The sequence below is a fragment of the Coptis chinensis genome, chromosome 5 (genome assembly GCF_015680905.1).
Source record: "Coptis chinensis isolate HL-2020 chromosome 5, ASM1568090v1, whole genome shotgun sequence".
Lineage (NCBI taxonomy): Eukaryota > Viridiplantae > Streptophyta > Magnoliopsida > Ranunculales > Ranunculaceae > Coptis > Coptis chinensis.
The window spans coordinates 37,726,274-37,747,601 of NC_141460.1; the positions used below are offsets into that span (position 1 = coordinate 37,726,274).

The 21,328-nt window shown below is 35.7% G+C and overlaps 2 protein-coding genes across 2 annotated transcripts; one reads left to right on the plus strand and one right to left on the minus strand.

Annotated features, from left to right (window-relative positions):
* The first annotated feature begins 11,329 nt into the window (after positions 1-11,329).
* On the plus strand, positions 11,330-12,099 carry LOC147497452 (uncharacterized). The gene is made up of 2 exons (XM_086562897.1): positions 11,330-11,635; positions 11,701-12,099. The coding sequence occupies exons 1-2, from the start codon at positions 11,330-11,332 to the stop codon at positions 12,097-12,099; spliced, it is 705 nt and encodes a 234-aa protein (XP_086419023.1).
* A 1,816-nt stretch (positions 12,100-13,915) lies between these two features.
* On the minus strand, positions 13,916-14,485 carry LOC147497453 (uncharacterized). Its single transcript, XM_086562898.1, has one exon. It carries the CDS (start codon positions 14,483-14,485, stop codon positions 13,916-13,918), a length of 570 nt encoding a protein of 189 aa, XP_086419024.1.
* Positions 14,486-21,328: the final 6,843 nt, after the last annotated feature.

Consider the following 21,328-nt stretch of genomic DNA (forward strand, 5'->3'; position numbering starts at 1 on the left):
AAGACCAAAGATGGATAAGCCCACCGAAATAATGCTATCTGTCATGTAACAACAAACCCAAATAATAGCATCCATGTAACAGTCTCTAAACTTGTTAGCCCAAGACAAAACCCAGAAAGGTGTGTTCCCAGGTCAAGCCGTTCCAAACCCTAAATCAACAAACACAGCCTTTGAAGCAACAAGTGACGTGAGTGAAGCTGGAGCGCTAAAAACTCTTTCATTAATCATCCCATCTACAAGGATTAAAATCCTCTTTTCCCCGATGTATTCCTTTCCCATTTCATTCCATCTTCTGCTTTAAAGGGAATACATAAATGATAAGAGCCCAAAACTGTAGTTTTAACCCCTTAACAATATTACTTTTAGACCAATTATGTGATTAATAAGTAAGAGTTAATATTGTTATCGTGTTTTTATGTATTTCAGGTATTGGAGTCGAATACGTGTAGAAATGGGTCCCTTTTGCGAGATAAAGAAGAAAAGATTGGTTGCTAAGAAGTTCTATGATTAAAGGCCAAGATTCAAGGAGAAAAAGCCTTTTTAAAGCCCAGTCAAAGCTTAAAAGTCAAAGTCAACGCAGGCAGAAATAGCGCACAAAAGTCAGTTGAACTTCCGAAGGTCGTATCTTTGGACTCAGACCTCGGAATTGGACCTACCTTACATTAAAACGACCAGCTCGGAAAGAGCTTTCTAATGGTCTAAGCTTTGACCTAATCAGAGGAGCAGAAATGAACAAAAAGGCTGTTGAAGTCATTTTCAAGCTGAAAACCCCCTTGTGGACTGAAGTAATGAAGTTTTGGGCTCGATTTTCCGGCCCAAAACATGGCTCCTCAACCCATGCACGAATTTCTGGATCTTGTCTCCTACATATCAAGAGACAAAAGCTTAGCTCTTAAGTTACTTAGTTTTTAGTTAGTCAAAAATCCAATAATTAGTTTTTACTTAGCTTTACTTAGTCTAGATCCAATAGTTAGTTTTAGATTTAGTTAATTAGCATCAAATTAGTGTTTAGAACAAGATTTAGTTTTTAGAATCAATAATTAGTTTGTATTTCAAGTTTTAGTTTAGATTTAGTTTGTAGCTTCCATTAGAACCTTTCAATAAAAGCTTTAGTTAATTCAATTCAATTCAAGTTATTTTAATCAAGTTTAGTTTAATTTAATTATGTCTTATTATTATTGTTTATTGTTAATGAACTCAATGAAACTAGGCTAAAAACGCCATTAGAGGAGTTTTATGAAGTCTATGTGAGGGTTCTGATTGTTCTTCTTTAGTTTTCTTATTGTCTTATGTGCTTCAAGCTCAAGTTCTATAGTTGTCTAGAGATAGAGATTATATAAGTTGAACTAGAGAAAGGAAACTCCACAAAGAGATTTGTGGAGGAGAATTTCTCTTATGCTAATCATATCTTAGTACATAGATTGCTAGGATTGGTTAGGGATCAATAATAAATTGTGGTTTTGTTGTTTTACCTTGTGTAGATTAATAAAGGTTAAGATTAAAATATGAGAAACTAGTTAGAATAATTGTAGCTTCACATAGATGGATTAATTCTTTCTCTATATTATTCCAATTCATTAAATTCACCTTTTAATTGCTTAGTTAAAGTAGTTTAATTTATAATTAGTTTTAGTTTAAATAAATCACAACACTACTCTCATTGTTCTCACCATTGTTTCCTTGTGTTTGATTAATTGAATTCGTTTAAGTCTAGATAGATTAAGAGTGGAACAAATCCTGACTCTCTATATTGTATAATGAATTGAGAGTAAGAATATTGATTTAAGCACTTGTTTAGTTAATTGATTATTTGTGTTTATGCATAGATAGTTAGTTAACGTAAATTTGTGTTATCAATTAATAAGGTAACTGGACTTCTCCATTTGGATGGTGTGGTTGTAAGTCCTGGAGCCTTAGTCCACGTATACCTCGCATATTCTTTGTAAAACACTTTGTACTCATCGTTTGAGTAAGTGTGAACCTGTAGAGCGAGTATACAATTTTTTTTCTCTTTATTTTACACTTCTTTTCAAAAACAATTTTTTTTTTGTTCTTTTAAAGCAAGATTCTTGATATATCAATAATTACGTGATATTTTCAAAACCAAAAATGGGCAATGGATTTTACACAGACCGACCCCTAGAACAATGCAATCTATGGGTGGTTTAAGATAAGCTTTGCTTACTAAGGGTCGCCTATATCACCGAGCTATTCGCCGGGTCAGGACATTCCATGTCTTGCGTAGTAAATCTCCTAACTCGTGTAGTTGAAACTCTGTTTGTCTAGATTTGGTTCACCAGAGAGCCGACACGAAAGTTGCCTAAGATTACTATCATGGTTTGTTTTCTAAAAAGAACATTAGAGTTAGAATCACAACTTTTGAAATACGAGTTTCTTAAAATATCTCACCATAGTTTTCAAAACTAGAGGATATAAAAATGAAAAGTATACGCTTGGAGTAATCAAAATGATACTGGAATCACATATAATTTTTATCTTCTTGTCAAAACCTCTATATGGTTAGAGATATCTTTGCTTGAGAAAATCAACTAAAAAAAAAGAAAAAAGACGAGGTGTCGCCAAGCGAAAATTAAACAAATATAGTAACCCAAAGTGATACTATTCTCTGTTTAATTCTATCATTTTTCCTCCACTTCTCTATTTGTCTCGAGAATCTGACGTTAAAAGACTCAAACTTGTACAAAAAATTTCAAAATTTTCCTTTCTTTTAAAAATTCTTCTCAAAATCTTTCCCCTTCTCTATCTCCCTTACTAAAAACTTTAAAAAATGTCTTCTGTTAAAAACAAAAACCATCTATCTAGCAAGACTAGATGGATAAGTTTCAATGACCGTGTGCAAGCATTTCCCAGAGAACTGCAGCTAAAGATATGGATACTTATACTAAAAACCATCCCTGGTTTGGGTAAGAGTTCATGCGCACATAAGAGACGCACTAAGAGAGAAGGCTGGTGCTTGAATTGTCAAACACTAACTTGCCCTGGTCTTCAACCTCATAATAGCTCTGTTTATAAAGTCTACACGTGCTTTCCTCCAGTGCATTACGCTCAGTCTAAGAGAGTAATCCAACCATCTGGTTGGGATTAACTCAGGTCATGAAAAGTCTTGGGAATCTGACTTAAAATGACCAATTTTTTAATTTCAGTCAAACTTATTCAAAACCCAAAAAAATTAATTAAAATTTTCCTTCTTTTGTTTGTACATATTTCCCTACAGTTTTTTTTTTCATTTCTTTCCTTCATCTATTTCTTTTTCATTGTTGGATGTGAGTGTACTTGATACCGTTGCGTGGCATTTTCGATGCTGATAGTTTTGGTACCTCACAGGTCAATATCAGAAGAGTAACGAAGCGCGGATCGACTCTTCAAGTTGGCAAAGCATTAAGGACAAGATTGGAATTTCCTGATTTCTTTTGGGCTTGAACCAAAATTTTGATTCAACTTAAAAAGGCATGTGCCTCGCATGTGCCATCAATTCGAATAAATAACTCGCGTCTGCCTGGCCCATTTCATCTTCCCCAAATTGCTGAAACCCTAGCCACCCAATTCAACTCGCGCCCGCCCCTGTTCGACTTGCGACCGCCCGCTCACCCAAAACACCACCACTCCAAATTTTTGAAGTCTCCTCCATTTTCAACCCCCATTCCATCTAAAACCCCAGATCTCACTAATTCCTACTCCAGATGGCTCGAGTTCTTAAAATCGTGTTGTAGCAAAATTTTGAACCCATTTTCAATTCCAATCTATTTGAAGTTCGCTTCAAGGCTGAGATTAGAAGAAGAGGATGGGAAGCTTTGGTTTTGTTGGGAGGTGCGGCTTATTCTCCTTCCCACACTCTTTTATTCTACAACTGCATGCTCAGAAGGGAGGATGACTGTCAAGGATGGTGAACACTTAAGCTCACCAAGGAGGTGGTGAGTGCTATTCTGGGGATTCCTCTGAAGATCTATACTCAGATGGAATAGTCCCCAGATGATAAGACCATTGACGTGATGATGGTTGAGACGCTTCTCGAGGGGGTGAAAAACCCTAAGTCTCACTATGCGTTTTAGAGTTCACTGCGAAGGAACCAACTTGCAGTATCTCAGTGGACAGCCTACAACCTGCTAAGCTCAGCCAAGACTTCGGACATAGAGAAGGCGATGCTTCACATTTTATGGATTCTTCAAGAATAGAAGAATAGCTTCTGCATTGTCTCCTTTCTTTTTGAGCAACTTTACAAACCCAAGAAGTTAACTGCCCCTCTACAAGTGCTGGTCACTAGGATCATGCAACACTGGGGGTTCGAGGCTACGGATGCCCTAGTGGAAGTCAGGGACGCTACCCCAGGTCCCATCTATGCCTACTGCATCCAGAAGTTTTGGTATCCTCCTTCCGCTAGAGCCGCCGAGCAAGAATAGCCTACAGAGCAAGTGGACTACTTTGCTGAAGATGCCACTAGACAGTTCACTTAGCCCATGGACGGAATTCACTTCCTCTATGGATGCCAGAGGATTTTGCATCAGCACGTCTCCGCCAGCTCAGGCACACACAACAAGTCATCATCGCATCTCAGCAGAACCTCAGAGAGGAGCAGCAGTCTTTCAAGCAAGAGCAGCAACGCTTTCAGCACAATGTCACTAGAACATTGTAGAGCATTAAATATGCACTCCCGCATAGTGAGAGATATGCTAGGACCCGATGTCAAGTAGAAGGATCTTCTCGACGCCGCGACGAGTCACAAATGGATTATGACTAGGAAATCTCCCTAGTATCCGTATAATTGGATTTATGTATTTTTATTTTTCTTTTCACATGTATGACATAGTATAAGTTTAGTTATATGTTATATATTATCTGCTTATTTTTCTTTTGAGGAATTTGGTATATGAGTATAAGGTAATACAGATACATCATGCACAAAATTTCCGTTTTTTCCTGCATTTGCATATGTTTTCAAAAAATACAAAAACCCAAAAATTTCATAGTAGAATAATTACGTAACTCCTTAGTATAATAAACCATGTATTTCTTGTTCTATATCAAAAAACCCACGCCCCAAATTTATTTGGGGGTGGTATATTTTCATCATGAAGAACAGAATACAAGGGTATCCCCGTTTTTGCTCATGTTTCTATGGTAATCTCTTTCCTTTTCTCTTCATACTTTGAGGACAAAACATATTTTTCTTTGGGGGTGGTATAGTAATATTTTGCAAAAACTAGGTATTTCTTATAGTAATATATTTTCTTATACATAATAGTAGTATATTTTCTTATATATATTAGTATAATTCTTCCTTTCTAATTTTTTTTTGAAAAAGACCAAAAATGTTTTTCTGTTTACTATTAAAAAATCTTGTTTTCTTTTTCTAGGATGAATAAAAAGTTTAGAATTAAGTCTCATTATAGCAATAGAGTAAGGACTTGTTCTTTGAACTTAGACTAATATACGCACAATAGTTTCTACATCTTTTCATGAATGACATGCATAAGCATTTGATTGTATATAGCAGTGAGTTTCCAAGACAAAGATTAAAACAATTAAGTTATAATATCCTGTGAGAATCTAGCCAAAAGCCTGATCTGAATGATTATTGAGTGATGACACAAAAGATCTCCGGATAGAAAGACCACACGTCCACTTAGTTGATCACCACACTATATCCTAGGTCAGAATTTAGGCCCTTTTTCTAAAGACCAAAGATGGATGCCCTTAACTCAAAAGTTGGCATTCTCCAAAACCTATCTTGGTGAAGAAGGAATCAAAAAGAAAAAGCAAAAGTGAAGTGTGAGGTGTGTCAATATTAATGGAGAAGGGCAAATTAGTAAAAGATAAAAGTAGGGGTATATAATCTAAAACTTAGGGAGAGAGAAGGCATCCATTGCATATAAGGTCCAAACCAATTGGTTTGTAGGAGTAGAATGCACCTAGACTTAATCTAGTGTCATGTAGGATTTAATTTCTAGCATTTTATTTTTTCTAGTTATTTACTTTATTATTCTTCATTATTTTCTTTTCAATCTTGTTGGTTTGTTTTATTTCAAACAATCAATCAATCTTATTTTGTTGTTCTTTGTTTTAATATATCATTTCAATCATTTCCTTTCAATCTTTTGTGTTATTTCATCTTAAACAACTTTGATCTTTCAATGTTTTTCATTCACAAACTAAAACTAAACAAGTTCTAACTAAGAGTCTATATTCTTCCTTCAAACTCCCATCACTCAAACTCTAAACAATCAAGGATGAACCTCACTTCTAATCTTTTGAAGACCACCACCACACTACCAACTTCAATATTAGCACGAAAAGGAGCATTAATTACTATTATTATGAAGATCCGAAGCTACCATGAAAAAGTGCTGAAAAAGTTAAAGTCAAAGTCAAAGGTCAAATGTCAAGGACTCAGAACCAAGGAGCTGAAAGTCAAGTCCTTAACTCTGAAGACCAAAGATGGATGTAATTAATTAACTCAAAAGATGGTTTTCTCTAAAACCTATCTTGATCAAGAAGAAATCAAAAAGAAAAAGGAAAAAACAAAAGCATAAAGTAAAGTGTGAGGTGTCTCAAATATAATGGAGAAGGGCAAATCAGTCAAAAGCATAAAGTAGGGGTATATAATCTAAAAGTTAGGGAGAGAGAAGGCATTTATTGAATTTAGGGCCCAAGCCAATTGGTTTGTAGGAGTAGAATGCACCTAGACTTAATCTAGCTTAGTGTCATGTAGGATTTATTTTCTTGTCTAGTTTTTCATTTAAGTAATTTACTTTCTTGTTTTTCAATTAAATCTTGTTCTTGATTTTACATTTTCAATCAATCAATCTTCTTTATTTTGTTATTCTTTATTTCAATCTTCATTTCAATACTTTTTTTTTTATTGTTTTGAATCATTTCCATCTTAAACAACTTGAGTTTTAATGTTTTTCATTCATAAATAAACTAAACTAGATCTAAACTAAGAGTCTACCTTCTTCCTTCAAACTCCCATCATTCAAACTCTAAACAATCTAGGATGAACCACATACTTTGAGATACTCTAAACTAGTCTACTTCAAGAACCTACTAGCATGAGGACTTGTTAAAGAACTCTATCTCTAAGAGAACCTAACAAGTCCTAGCTTGTTATCACCATAAACTATTTTGGAGTTGATGTAATAACAAGCTTGTGAAAACCTAAGAAATGAAAACTCCATTAATAGAGTTTCTCCTCAAATGAGCTTCATTAACTCTCCACAAGGGAGGGTTTTAGCTCATGATCCTTGGAGGTATGAACTAAAAACAAGAAGAACAAGGAAGAAGAAAAATAGTTTGAGAAGAAGAAAAAGAAGTTGTTATTTCTACAACTATGGAGAGGACTCCATTAAAGACTTACAAGCTTTCTCTCTAAAAACTAAAACTAAAACATGGAATGAATCTATGTATGGAATGAATTCCATTTTACTTACTCTCTTCCTAGTGGAATGAATGAGTGCCAAGCATAATTGCCCTCATCCATTCATTTTAAAAATCAAACTAGTGCTCCACTTATACATTTAATGCAATATAGTGCATTACTTGATTTAGTGCTCAAATAATAGAGCACTTACTAAGTGATGGACCCACGTGCTTTGACCAGTGGTGGGTCCATGTGGGCCATGGGTATTTTTATAACTTCACGTCTTTGCGTAGAGCTTGCCGCACTGATCATTTTGACAGTTCCTGTGTTGAATTCGGAGTCCAGAATCAGGAGATATGATCTTCAGAAGCTACACGGCTTTTCTGCACCGTTGCCTTAATTTGAACCGGAAATGGTCGGTGTTGAATCCACAACCTTTAGTATGGACTTTTTGAGCTTTAAATGGGCAAAAAGATAAGACTTCATGTTCAAGCACTATTCATACTAAAACGCAGGTTTGGCTACAAATTTATCGTCAACTACCAAAACCTGCGAAATCACGAAAATATAATTAATTTACATTTATTAAACACATAATCAACCAATATATAGTGTCTCTACGAGGTTTATAATACATTTTTGGGTGCTTATCAACGACCTTAATAATAAATGGGCCATAAAATAATCTTGTAACTGCTAGAATTGTATATGATCCTGAATATGCTCCTGAGGTTAAAACCATGATATTGATCAGACTAGGATTTCTTACATCAATCATGATTCATGTCTTAGCGACCTAGCTTTTTCTTGAAAGATGACATTTTTGTATAAACAAAAGAAAAATGGAGAAACTTATCTTGTTCATGAGACGCTTTGCTTCGGGCCACTGCAATATGACCCTTGAAATATTATTGTATTAAATATGCTAATTTTGAAAAATTCAAGCGTAGCTTTTTATCCATGCTTCGTGTGCTTGAGTGAAGAATGTAGTTTTCTCAAGAACTTCGACCCACAGACAGCGCCAATGTAAAGACTAAATTTTGTATTTAGCTTTACAATCAAGGAAATGGGATTAGATTGTGGACTTGACTGAGCTAGTTAGCTCGAGCTGCCTACGTATCGAGTTCTCTAGCAAACTCGAATCAAGTCAGACATAGTTCATATTTTTTTATTGGTAGATTGAATAAGAGGTTGAGATAGAAAAATGGAGAAAATGTCATGGTCTTGGAGAATGAAGAAGATGGAGAATGGACTAGATGTCTCCATGCAAGTCTTCATAACAAGGTAGATGCGGTTGGATCTACTCAAAGTGGCGCATTGGCGAGAGCCTTCGGGGTAGGTTACCTTCGAGGTTGAGGAGCCCTTCAGGCAATGTAAGCCTTTGGGCTAGGGTCTTTCAATGTAACTGATATCCCGTAAAAACTCAATTAGATTACTCTAACCTTATTCTTACGGTATCAATATTTTATTTCCTACTCTCACATGTATATTCATGCAATATATAGAGTACAGAATCGTTCCACTCTTAACTCTCAAGACTTAAACAAATTCAATTGAACAAACACAAAGAACAATAGTGAGAGTAATGTGTTATGTGAAATTTCTATTCTACGATTATACTACGGATTTAATTTATACTAACAAGACGCGATAATTCAAATAACAAGGTATGAACTAAAATGATTCAATGATAAGGAATTAGGGGGGATTTGAACAATTGGTTCTTCCTAATCTCTAGTGTTCATGGTGATCTCTACCAACTAACATCTAGCATGTGAAGTATTCAACCACATTCTCATGGTGGACTAATTACTTCTAGAGTTGAATGGGAAATTACGACTATTCTACGCTAATCGAAATCAAGCTTCATCAAGGTTTTTCAACCCCCTCTAATAGAGGTTTAGCCGAGAATCATAAGACTATCATTTCTCATGGAATCTAAACAAGACATAATATAAAGATTTGAACTTTACTTGTTTAAACTTAATTCGAAACTACTCATGCAATAATTGAATTAAACTAATAATGACAAATAAGTAAATCTAAGGATTTAAGCTAATAAATAAATGAAAATGAAACTAGATTATGGAGAACTAATTAACTTTATTTATCTAATGAATAGCTATAACAATAATTTAATACTGAATTTAAGGCAAGAATAAAAACTAATTAATTAATCTAAAACTAGATCTAGAACTAAGGTTTAATGGCTACTTTTCTTATCCTCAGGGGCGGATCTAAAGGTTGGCTGACCGGGCTACAGCCCCCAAACTTCCCCCAAAAAAAAATAGTACTATGCACACTAGCCCATAGGTGATAGGCCCACAAGTCACAATCAATTCTAGTTTGGTCTTGTTACGTTTGTTGTTTCTAACTTCCTAAAAAAAAAAAAAAATGGAATCACAACTCACAATAGGGGCCCACAAGTCACTATCCCTCTATCACAGTTTCTCACAACTCACAATCCGAGATTCTCAAAAAAGTAAAACCGAAAAAAAAAACCGAAAGGTCAACAAAAAAAAAACTAAAAGGTCCTCCGTGGTCGCATTACTCAGATCTTGTGACTGTTCACAAAAGAAAATTTTGTTCTCTATTATTATCTTCTTCCAAATGGGCGGTTCCAATTCAGCCTAACCTATTTATCATTTTATTTCATATTCGGCTATTCATTAGCTAAGGGCTAAGGTAAATTGTTTTGTATTATGCCTATATTTTTTATTTCGTTTTTGTTTTTCAATTTTCAAATACTAATGTGTTCTCTACTTGACTTATTGCCTTGTTAACTTATAGTTTATATTGGAGTATTAGATTGTCATTTAATTTTTTGTCTTATTTAATTAGTTGAATATTATTGTAGTTATTATTGTGATATTTTTTGTTGTTTTTAGTATAGGGCAAACTATTGATTACAAAATTATTATGATCTATCTTAGGTAAGAATGTCTGAACATCAAGCTCGTAAGAAAATGAAAACCATGTTTTCCTTATTTAAACCCAAAGATGTCACCCCAGAAAATGATGTAACTTCTACATCATCTAGTCTTGATATTTCAAGACTTGATAGAGATGGCCAACCTCCTTCACAAGTTCAAGTTGTTGAAATTGAGCAAGTTGAACCTTCTCCTCAATCCCAAAAAGTTAGTGTTGAAGAAGTTGACTCCACATCTTTATTTGAACGTGATCCGGGTAAACGTACTCCAATATATAATTACCCGGTTAATCAACAAGATGATGTTCGACGAGCTTTTTTGGAAAGGGGCATTGGTTACTTGAACTCAGTGAGAAAGAGTATCCATCCACCATATTCGGAAAGCAAACTCGCCGGTTCAACTCCTCTTGGCTCACACTATTTCCTTGGCTAGAGTACTCACTCCATACGGATAGAGCTTATTGTTTTCCATGTTTTATATTTGAAACAAATCCGCCGAAGCATCCTGCATTCACTGTTGAAGGTTTTAAATGTTGGAAGAAGATTAATAATGGAAAGAAGTGTTCCTTTTTGCAACATGAAGGAGGTCCATGCTCACCTCATAGGTCGGCGATGATAGCTTGTGAAAATTTCATGAATCCTTCTCGACATATAGATAATGTGTTAAATACATTATCTAAAGAAGAGGTTGTTAAGAACCGTTTGCTAGTCAAAGCTATTCTTCAGTGTATTCAATTTCTTGCACTACAAGGGATTTCTTTTTAGAGGCCATGACGAGTCAAAAAGTCAAAAAATGGTGGAAATTTCAAAGGAGTGTTGGGATTTGCAGCGATGATGTTGAATGACAAGGTTGCAGAATTATTAAAAGATGCTCGAGAAATGCCACATATACTTCACATTCAATTCAAAAGACACTTTTGCATATCTTTGCCGATAAAGTGAGAGAGAGATTCGTGGAGGAAATTGGTGATGCAAAATTTTGTGTCCTTGTTGATGAAGCACAAGATAATTCAAACAAGGAGCAAATGGCGATTGTCCTAAGATTTGTTGATAGAGGTGGTTTTGTTAGAAAGTATTTTCTTGGTATTGTTGGTGTTAAAGACACTTGTGCTTTAACTTTGAAAGAAGCTATATGCAATATCCTTGCTCGCCATAATTTGCATATTATAAATATGAGAGGTCAAGGTTATGATGGTGCTAGCAATATGCGTGGTCAATGGAATGGATTACAGGCATTGTTTCTGAAGGAGTGTCCATATGCATATTATGTGCATTGCTTTGCACATCGTCTACAACTTGCTCTAGTTGTGGCTTCTAAAGATGTTTATGATGTTTGGTTGTTTTTTTTCCAAGTTGGCTTCTATTGTTAATCTTCATGTTTGCCCGTAAATGAGAGTTGGAAGATACTCGGAAAAATGAAATTGATATGCTGGTAGCTAGTGGTGAACTTGTTACTGGAAAAGGAGCTAATCAAGTTTCTACTTTGCAACGAGCAGGAGATACTAGATGGAGTTCTCATTTTGCTTCGATTTGTAGCCTGAAAGAGATGTTTGATTCAATTTGTATAGTTCTTGAAAGCGTCATGAAGAACGGGTCAAGCAACTCTATGCGTGGAGAAGCTAAAGGTGCTATTCTTGCAATGAAAAGTTTTGAGTTTGTCTTTCTTTTTCATTTATTGCATAAGACTATGGGAATTACTAATGTCTTGTGTAAAGCCCTGCAAGAAAAGTCCCAAGACATTTTAAATGCTATCGACTTTAGTCTCCAAAGACGAAAGCACTTCTTCAAGAATTAAGAGGATCTTCTTGGGACGCTTTCCTTAGTGATGTGATTTTGTTTTGCAAAAAACATGACATTGATATGCCTGATATGGGTGCTCGACACATGGCGGTGCACAGTCGTTCTTGCCAAGAGAAAGATTACATTCTGGTTGAGCACCACTACCGCGTCGAGTTATTTAATGTTGTAATAGATTACCAGTTGGTGGAATTAAATAACAGATTTCCAGAAGAAACAATATAGCTTCTTTATCTTAGTTCGCTTTGGATCCGAAAGATGCTTTTAAGTCCTTCAAAGATTGATGACATTTGCAAAAACTCCTTGAAAAAGTTTTATTGTGGAGACTTCATGAAACAAGAGATACATCATTTGAGAAGTCAACTGCAACATTACAAACTTGATGTGCTCAAGCATCCTCTTTTTCAGAAGTTGTCTACCATCTCCGAATTATGTCAAAGACTAGTTGAAACAAGAAAGATCAATATCTATTATTTGATTGATAGATTGATTCGTCTTGTCTTGACACTTCCTGTTTCCACGGCAACTACAAAACGAGCATTCTCAGCTATGAAATTGCTCAAAACATGACTTCGTAACAAGATGGTATGAATTTCTTGCAGATTGCATGACTATTTACATTGAACAGGAATTTGCTAAAGAAGTTGATTTGGATGCAATAATAGATGTATTTGATAAGAATCCACGTAGGTCAAAACTTCACTAGTGTGATGCTAATGTGCTATGTTATTCTTGCACATTTCTTTATTATATTTGTCTAGGTCTATAGTGAAAACACTATTTTGTCCATTTTGGGTAAGGTAATAAAAGCGATAATTCTTTTGTTTATCAATGCTAGCTTATTGGTTCTTAAAAAAATCTTTAAAGGTTAACTCTATGGCAGCCCCCCCTTATCTAAAATCCTAGATCCGCCCCTGCTTATCCTAACCTAATTTATTTTCTAACCTAACTATCTACCATTAACAAAGAGTCAAGCTTTTGTTTTTATACTTTCAGATCCAAAAATCGTGCATGGGCTTGGAGCCATATTTTGGGCCGGAAAATCGGGCCCAAAACCCAATTTCTTTAGTCCAAAATGGGCTATTCAGCTGCAATTGGCGACAAATGTTTCGTCCACTTCTACTCCTCTGATTGGGTCAAGGCTTGAACCATTGCAAAGCTCTTTCCGAGCCGGTCGTTTTGACATAAGGTAGGCCTCAATCCGAGGTCTGAGTCCAAAGATATGGCATTCGGAAGTTCTGCTGACTTTTGCTCCTTTATCTCGCTAAAAGTGGCACATTTTCGCACATAATGGACTTTGAAGCCCGAAATGCATAAAAACACTTAATCAGTATTAACTCTTACTTATTATTCACATAATTGGTCTAACAGTATGATTATTAAGGGGTTAAAACTACAGTTTTGGGCTCTTATCAGTTCACTTGCATCTTTGCAGGTTTTGTAATTAATTCACCATTCCATGCCTAATTAACCGGGTTTTATTTTCTTTAAGGACTGTTTGTATTTAGTGTTAAGGTTTGTAATATAATGTTGTGTGGGAAACCAACTCTAAGTTGGTTACCGTTGTTTACGGGCCTTCTAAGAATATGGAGTTCGCTTCTTTGGGGGGTGGGTATGACTTCAACGTGAACAAACTTCCTCATGAGGAGAAGGAATGATACAAATATTGAAGTAAAAAATATGGAAGTTATATATGTTGATGCTCAGGGATTAGAGACATACAGAACTATAATTGTAAACATTTTTATCACCAGATGTCATTTAAATTGTAAGAGTTTTTTTTCCCCAAATAAACTAGGGTTACCTGTATTAGATCAATTTTTCCTTACATAGATTTTTCCACTTGCATCCTCATTTACAATGTTATGTAAAGAAAAATTTAAAGGATTAGCAAAATGTACAATATTCAGCTCATGATTATGGACTAGTCCAGCAAGGTAATCAGCTACCCTATTCACTTCCCTAAAGACATGTGAAAAGGTTATATACCTAAAATTAACCTTTTTCCTTTCAATTGCAGCCACCACATCTCTACAATACCAGAAAGGTTTTTCTATCTTGTTGATTGCAGTAATAACTCTCATGGAATCTGATTCCACTTCAACCTTTGTAAAGCCCTTGAGCAAACATCTATCCAAGCATGCATCTATCGCCTTTGGTTCTTGGAATATCACTGATCTACATCCTCCACCTCCCGTAAAAGCTACAACAACTAAACCATCTTTGTCTCTCATCACCCCATGGCTTGGCCCATTTTTGTTCAAGGCCCCATCAGCATTCACTTTGATTCTATTGCCCATAGGATGGACCCAGGAGCAATTAGATTCCACTTGCTGCTTAAATTGAGTGGTTATATTAAGCCTGAGGAAAAGGTTTCTAACCATATCATTATCTTTGACATTCGGTCTTAGTACTTGGAGATAATTCCTTAAGTCACGAACCAACTTGTGAAATAGTGCCTCTGCTGGTTTAGTAGTTTGGTGAAACTTCCTGTCATTCCTCTCATTTCATATAAAGATGACCAAAGCATAAAAGAATACCTTATATATCTCATCCACTTCTAGTACTTTACACAATCTCAACAAAAATTCCCATTCCCTATTTGCATTACTATTGTCTGTATAGATGCCAAGCAGTCCTTTTACTCTTGAGAAGAAATCTTTAGAGTATTGGCACTCAAAGAATAAGTGAGTAGAGAATTCCCTATTGGAGGAACAAAGACACCATGCCAACTGAGTGAGAATTTTCTTGCGGACTAACCTGTCTTGTGTGGGCATACTATTTGAAAATAATTGCCAAGTGGTGAAGGAATGTAGTGGAATCACCCATCGTCCCCACACCATTTTACACCATCTTTTCTTCTCTCGTTCAGGAGACAAAGCTGTGTAAGCACTGCTGGAGGTAAAAAGTCCACTCTGATGTGGTGTCCAGGCTACGAAGTTAGCGTCAAGGTGTTGATTTATCTCCACTGCCATTATGCTTCCCTTCAGTGCAAGAGATTGTATCCCTTGTACTTCATCATTTTATCTTCCATCAATCATGAGAACACTCACTTTAGAGTTCAGGGGAAAATTCCAAGCAGCCATAGATTCAATGTATTGGATTAACGGAGATCGAGAACACCATATGTCATGCCATAGGAGAGTGTTTTCCCCATTTGCTATCGAATACTTGATAAACTTCTTTGCAAACACTCTAGTGTTCAACACATTCCTCCAAGTCCACGAGCAGTCTTTTGGTATACTCATGGACCAAAATTTTTTTTCCTTAATATGCTGCTTCCAAGTCCAATCAACCCAACTGGTATCCTCTCTTGTCACCAATTTGAAAATTAATCCACAATATGCTCCTAGATTCCACCTTTGTAGATTCATAACTCCCAAGCCACTCTCATCCTTGGGGAGATAGACTGTACTCTAACATGCTTGGTGATGACCTTTCTTCATGGTTGTACCAATTCACAGGAATTGTGCACATATCTTTTCCACTTGTTCAAGAACAGTTACTAGGAGAATAAAGGTTCTCGACCAATAAGTGTGGAAAGAAATAAGAACTGAGTTGATCAACTACAATCTACCTGCATGAGAGAGTAACTTTGATTTCCAGTTTGTAATCTTAGTGATCTTCTCGACAAGAGGTTGGCACTCCGTTATTCCCAATCTGGCAGATATGAGTGGTAGGCCTAAATATCTCACCGGAGGTTTCACAAGTTCCACCCCCAAGATATTCGCCAAAGCTAGAGCATCTTGATAATTTAACCCTCCGGCTAATAAAGATGTTTTGCGCTTGTTGATATTCAACCCCGTAGCTTCTCCTAAAGCTTTTAAGCACTCTTTAACAGCATTCACAGAGGCACAATCACCCTTACAAAACAAGAGGACATCATCCGCAAATGCTAGATATGACAGTCTCACTCTGTTACATTTTGAATGAAGAGAGATAGCTTTGTTGTTGATGTTCTACATTATAACCGAGCTGAGAATTTCCATCACTAGAACAAATAGATAGGGTGATAATGGGTCTCCTTGCCATATACCTCTCTTGCCTGCAAAATAACCTTCTGGTACACCATTGATCATGATGAGAAAGAAGGGGTTGCAATGTACATCTCTATCCATTTAGCCATTGAAGGAGGAAAGTGATAAACCTTGATCATAGCTAAGATAGCATCTGACTCATTTTTGTATCATACGCTTTCGATATCCAATTTGATTGAGCATCTAGGGGTGCCATGCTTCCTATCATACTCGGAGAAGTTCATGTAAAAGCAAAATGTTGTCTTATGTAGATCCGCCAGAATAAAGTTTGATTGATTAGCACGCACAATGTCATTAATGACTAGCTTTATTCTATTTCGCTATAACCTTAGAAATGCATTTATATATGGTATTACACAAGGATATAGGTCTAAAGTCTTCAAACTTTGAGGGTTGTTAACTTTGGGAATGAGACATATAAAGGGTAGCATTGACACCTCTAGGAAATCTACAAAGTTTAAATGAATTAAGGATAACACATGTAAAATCGCCACCAATTTGTTTCCCAACAACTCTTGAAAAGAGCGAGTGAAACCATCTTGCCTGGGAGTTGCATTCTCTTTCATCCCAAAAGAGCTTCTTTAATTTCAAGCAGCGTAATATCGAGTCCGGAAGAAGATTCATGGCAGGTGAGATGATGTCTTTAACCTGAAGACTGTTGAAGAACTCCATACCACATATTTCCCCTGCCTCAGACCCCAGAATCTCAGTATAGTATCCCACAAACGATTGTATAACCTCAGCCTACCCAGTTACAGTATCCCCATCTGCATTCTGTATGCACCATATGCCATTCTTAGCTTTTTCTTTCCCCTCTAATGATTTAAAGAAATACGTTGTGCATTTGTCTCCATCTCTAGCCCATAAATCATCTTGTTTACTCGCTTGATTTTAGCTTCTATTCTTGCCAAGTCACTATATTTCTGAAGAGCTTCCTTTTCCTTTTGTAAGAGTTGTATTACTATATCACCTTAATGCAAAGTTGTTGGTAGGAGCATTCCTATGATTAGTATTTATAGGAATATCAGGTGACATTGTGACTTCTGACTTGATCAAAGGTTGGTTCGGAGACCGCTAGCACAATCTCAAACCAACTATTTATTGGGCATGTCCCAATCCACATATTACGCTTCATTGGTGACCTTGCCCTGGCGCTAGGAGGAGTGGAGTCAAGGCATATTCAAGTTGAGCGTCTTAAGTGTAGGCCCTTATCTTGAGTTTCATTTTATATTATTTTAAGAGGGAGTAAGGACATATTCAAGTTGAGAGACTTAACTGTAGCTGTGTGGGCCCCTATCTTGTTTGTGTTATTCATATTTTTCAGCGGGCCGTGATTAGATATGTTGTTTTTAGAGCATGGTCATTGTGTACTTTCAATAATGTAAGACCTTCTACAGGAAAGTCTACTAGGTGTATTTAACATTTACGTTGTGTATACTGTATTACTACTACACCGAGATAATGTTCATTTTCTTTATCCTCTTTTACTGTTAATTTCTTTACTTATCATTCATCCATATTCACCATATCATACCCCCAATAACCCAATAGGAGGGATGCAAGTAGGCATACGACTAGTGGTTAACACCCCTAGTGACGATGTTAAAAGCCCCAACCACATCACCAACTAACGATCCATTTGTGTTTACACTTGTGGGGAGGTTTGAAGGTGTGGAACCAAGCCTTATTAGATGCATAAACCGAACCTCATATGCATGCATACTTGCATAGTCCTATGGAGTTACTTTTATTATTTCACAATATTCATTTATTGATATAACCATATAAAATTAGTCATTTTCTTAATAAATATACAATGCAAAGAAAAAAACAAATTTTCTATCTATTAGTAATCAACATTTGTCTCACATAAAATCAAAACAATTAGATTGAAGGAGTAAAATCAATATAGATATATTTGTCTCATATTTATAAGGGTGTGATTTGAAATTTGGCGGCTTGGGCTCAACTTCGAGCTCATTCATTTAATTAATGAGGCAAGCTTGAGCATATATTATAGCTTGTCTAACAAACCAGCTATAATGAAGCTTGGCTCAATAAGCTCAAATAACATCATCGTATTGTAAAATAGTCGAGCTGCTTTCGGGTTCGCAAGCTAAAAGCTTCGGCTCGGGCATTTTATATGAGCCAAGTTTGAGCTGGGCTTTTTTATCATAGCATCGTGAAGCTCAGCTTGATTAGCTTGAATTCCACCCTTACATATTTACATAAAACATAGATAGATTATTGAATTTGCTTATTGGTAAAAAAAAAATATTCGAAAGGACTAACAAGAAATAAGACCCAACTTTACTCTACCCTTTTCAAATAATTTAGAAAATAGAAGTTAACAAGTCGTTATGTAGATTACATGTTTACTTTAGAGAGTTCTTTGTATAAAGATTTATATATTCACGGAGCTAACAATTATCTTTTGTCTTTACAAGTACAATATTTTGGTTCTAGGTCTTTATGTTTTATTATAAATATTTCAGCCGAAAGAGGTATGTATTCGTTTGTTTTTGTTCTAATTTTAATTCTTGGACAACTATTTAATTACTTGGCTTCTAACTAATATGATTGTGTGTTCTTGTCGAGTTGTGTATTAAGTCGAATTTGATCTACTTTTAGAAGTACCGTTCACCTGACCTATAACTAGCGTGATGTACTATGTACTGTCTTAATTAGATTCGTCCATTTATTGTTCGCTTAAAATATATAATTTCTTATGACAATGCATTTCTGTTTAGTTCTTTTTAATGCAAAATTATTAGTAATGTGGTTCTGCGCATGAGTTCGTTTTGTGGTTCTTACTTGTACTTACTTCATGCTGTTCTCAATTGAAGTCATCCCTCTACATAGTTTTATAGCATGCAAAATAATATTATTGAGTTGAGAGAAGAAGCTAGTGACATGTTGTTTCTTGGTTCAAAGTCTTTTTTCTAAGAAATATTCAAGTCACATGAGGTATGTCTTACCCCTAATTATTACCTAAAATAACATACTAATACTTATTTTTCCATAAGTGATGTGATGGTTGGATGCGTTTCGTATAATCCCCACATTTACAGTTTTATCCATTCTACAAACGTTTAGTTAGTGGTACAACTAATATTTTCTTATATATGTGCACTATTTTTATTTTTATTTGTTTTGCATTTTCTTTTTCTTGTTTTTACTTTTATGGGGATTTTGCAAATCCGTAGTAACCATCATTTTACCACTAGAGCACTTTTGAAAAAGGTTAGCGATTAGGTCTAATCGTTCATATTGTTTTTAAATTAGATTCCATCTATAATTGATTGAATCTTTTTAAGTTTTGCCATATAACACTAAATGGTTAGTATTAGTGCCAATGGACTATGAGTTAGAGTGTATTGTGTATTAGGACAAGTATTATTGTTCTAAATATATGTTGTGACTTTTTGCATTGGAAGGTGGGCGTTGTTAGGTGGAACATATTGTTTTTTAATGTTGTAGTTTGTTGACTATATAGGTATTCCATTCAAAATGTCATAATAGTGGTTCCCTCACGTCCCTCTCTTTCACCCATTTGAAGTGGTGGAGGGTGGTATACCAGTTGAATTGCATCAAACTAGTGGGCGTTTTGGTATATTCTATACTCGTCGAAATCGACATATTCCAAGATCAAATGATATTTTATCTCGGCTACCAATGGAACCCTCAAATAAACTTAGTGTGACTGACTTTCCAGTATAATTACAACCTACAACTACTCAATTGTGTACTTCTCGTAATCCATGCACATCTTTTACTCAATTTTCCACCGACATCAGGAGGTTCAATAGCCTAACGGAGATTTTAACCACTAAAAGACGTGCAAGTCATTCTAGACATGCTTCTGTTGCCTCCTTTCTTATACCATAACCTTCTTTTCGCAATCTAATGGTGGCAGCCCAAGTTGATAATTCTAACCTTACTCAAAGGTTACCAGAACAGGAGGAAACTTATGGAGGTACTCACAGGGAAGGAAATCAAGAAGAGAATTTTTTCTGAAGGGAGAGTGTATGTAATTTAGATGAAAATTGTCCGCTCATCCAATGGCTTCATAGGGTTGGAAATCATGAGAAAATTCTTTGCTCAGGGAGACTATATCTAATTTATGAGGAAATGAACCTCTTATTCAATTTTTTGACAATCTAAAGGTGGTTGCCCAAGCTCAAAATTCAAGATTGAATGAAAGAATACCAAATCAAGCAGGGACTTCAAGAGGTGCTCACAGCGTTGTAATTCAAAAAGATAAATCTTTGCAAGAGGAGAGTGTATTTGGTTTTGATTTAAAAGACAATTGTCCGCTCATTCAATGGCTTCGTAATTCGATGGTGACAGGCCCCACTGATAATTCAAACCTTAATCAACGGATACTATATCATGCAGAATCTTTAAGACATAATTCTTTGCAAAGCCAATCAGTTCCTGATCAAGAAAGGCAAAGGGTGTAAAAGAATAGGGCTAAAAATTATGCAAAACGGATGAAAGCACGTGCAAAACAGACAAGTGAGCGACATGCAGCTATGCAATCAATTGACACTGCCAAGAGAAAACAAGCACGCATTAGCTAAACCTTCGAGCAAAAAAATGCTCACCATAGGCAATATACTGCTTGTAGAGCTTTAGCTCGTGGAATGCAAACATATGAAGTAAGACATTTCAGGCAAGCTCTAGCAACAGCTCGTAGAATAGCATCAGTTGCAATGCAAAACCCATTTGAACGAGCTGTTCAAAACGCCCCTAAAATACAGGTTATAGAAAAGTTATTAGGCGAAGAGTTGCACGCCAAAGAATTGCTCGACAAAGAGTTATTATTGCTCGTCAAAGAGTTATCTGGCAAAACGTTGTTCACCGAAGACTTTCTGGTGTTCAAGTGATGGTAGGGGAAGACAATGTTCATAAAAACCCTAATCTACCACCTATTATGGACGGATACATACCACTCTCCAATGCACAAGTATTTCGAAAATCAAGCAATGATATTTTATGGGTCAGTTGTCCTCTATGCAAAAGAAAATTCCCTGATCTAAAGATTTCTATAGGTATTTGTTTATCCTATATTTTTGTATTTGTGAGTAATGTTTTTGGAATATGTTTGTAGTGAGTGAGAACCTCACCTATAACAAGTATTTATGTAGGTATTTGTACTTTTTGCAAGTTAGATAACCAAAGCAATAG

Coding starts and splice junctions, on each gene's coding strand:
- LOC147497452 (XM_086562897.1), top strand. CDS start 11,330: ATGGCGATTGTCCTAAGATTTGTTGATAGAGGTGGTTTTGTTAGAAAG. Junction 11,636..11,700: donor CTTCTAAAGATGTTTATGAT/GTTTGGTTGTTT, acceptor CGTAAATGAGAG/TTGGAAGATACTCGGAAAAA.
- LOC147497453 (XM_086562898.1), bottom strand. CDS start 14,485: ATGGTTAGAAACCTTTTCCTCAGGCTTAATATAACCACTCAATTTAAG.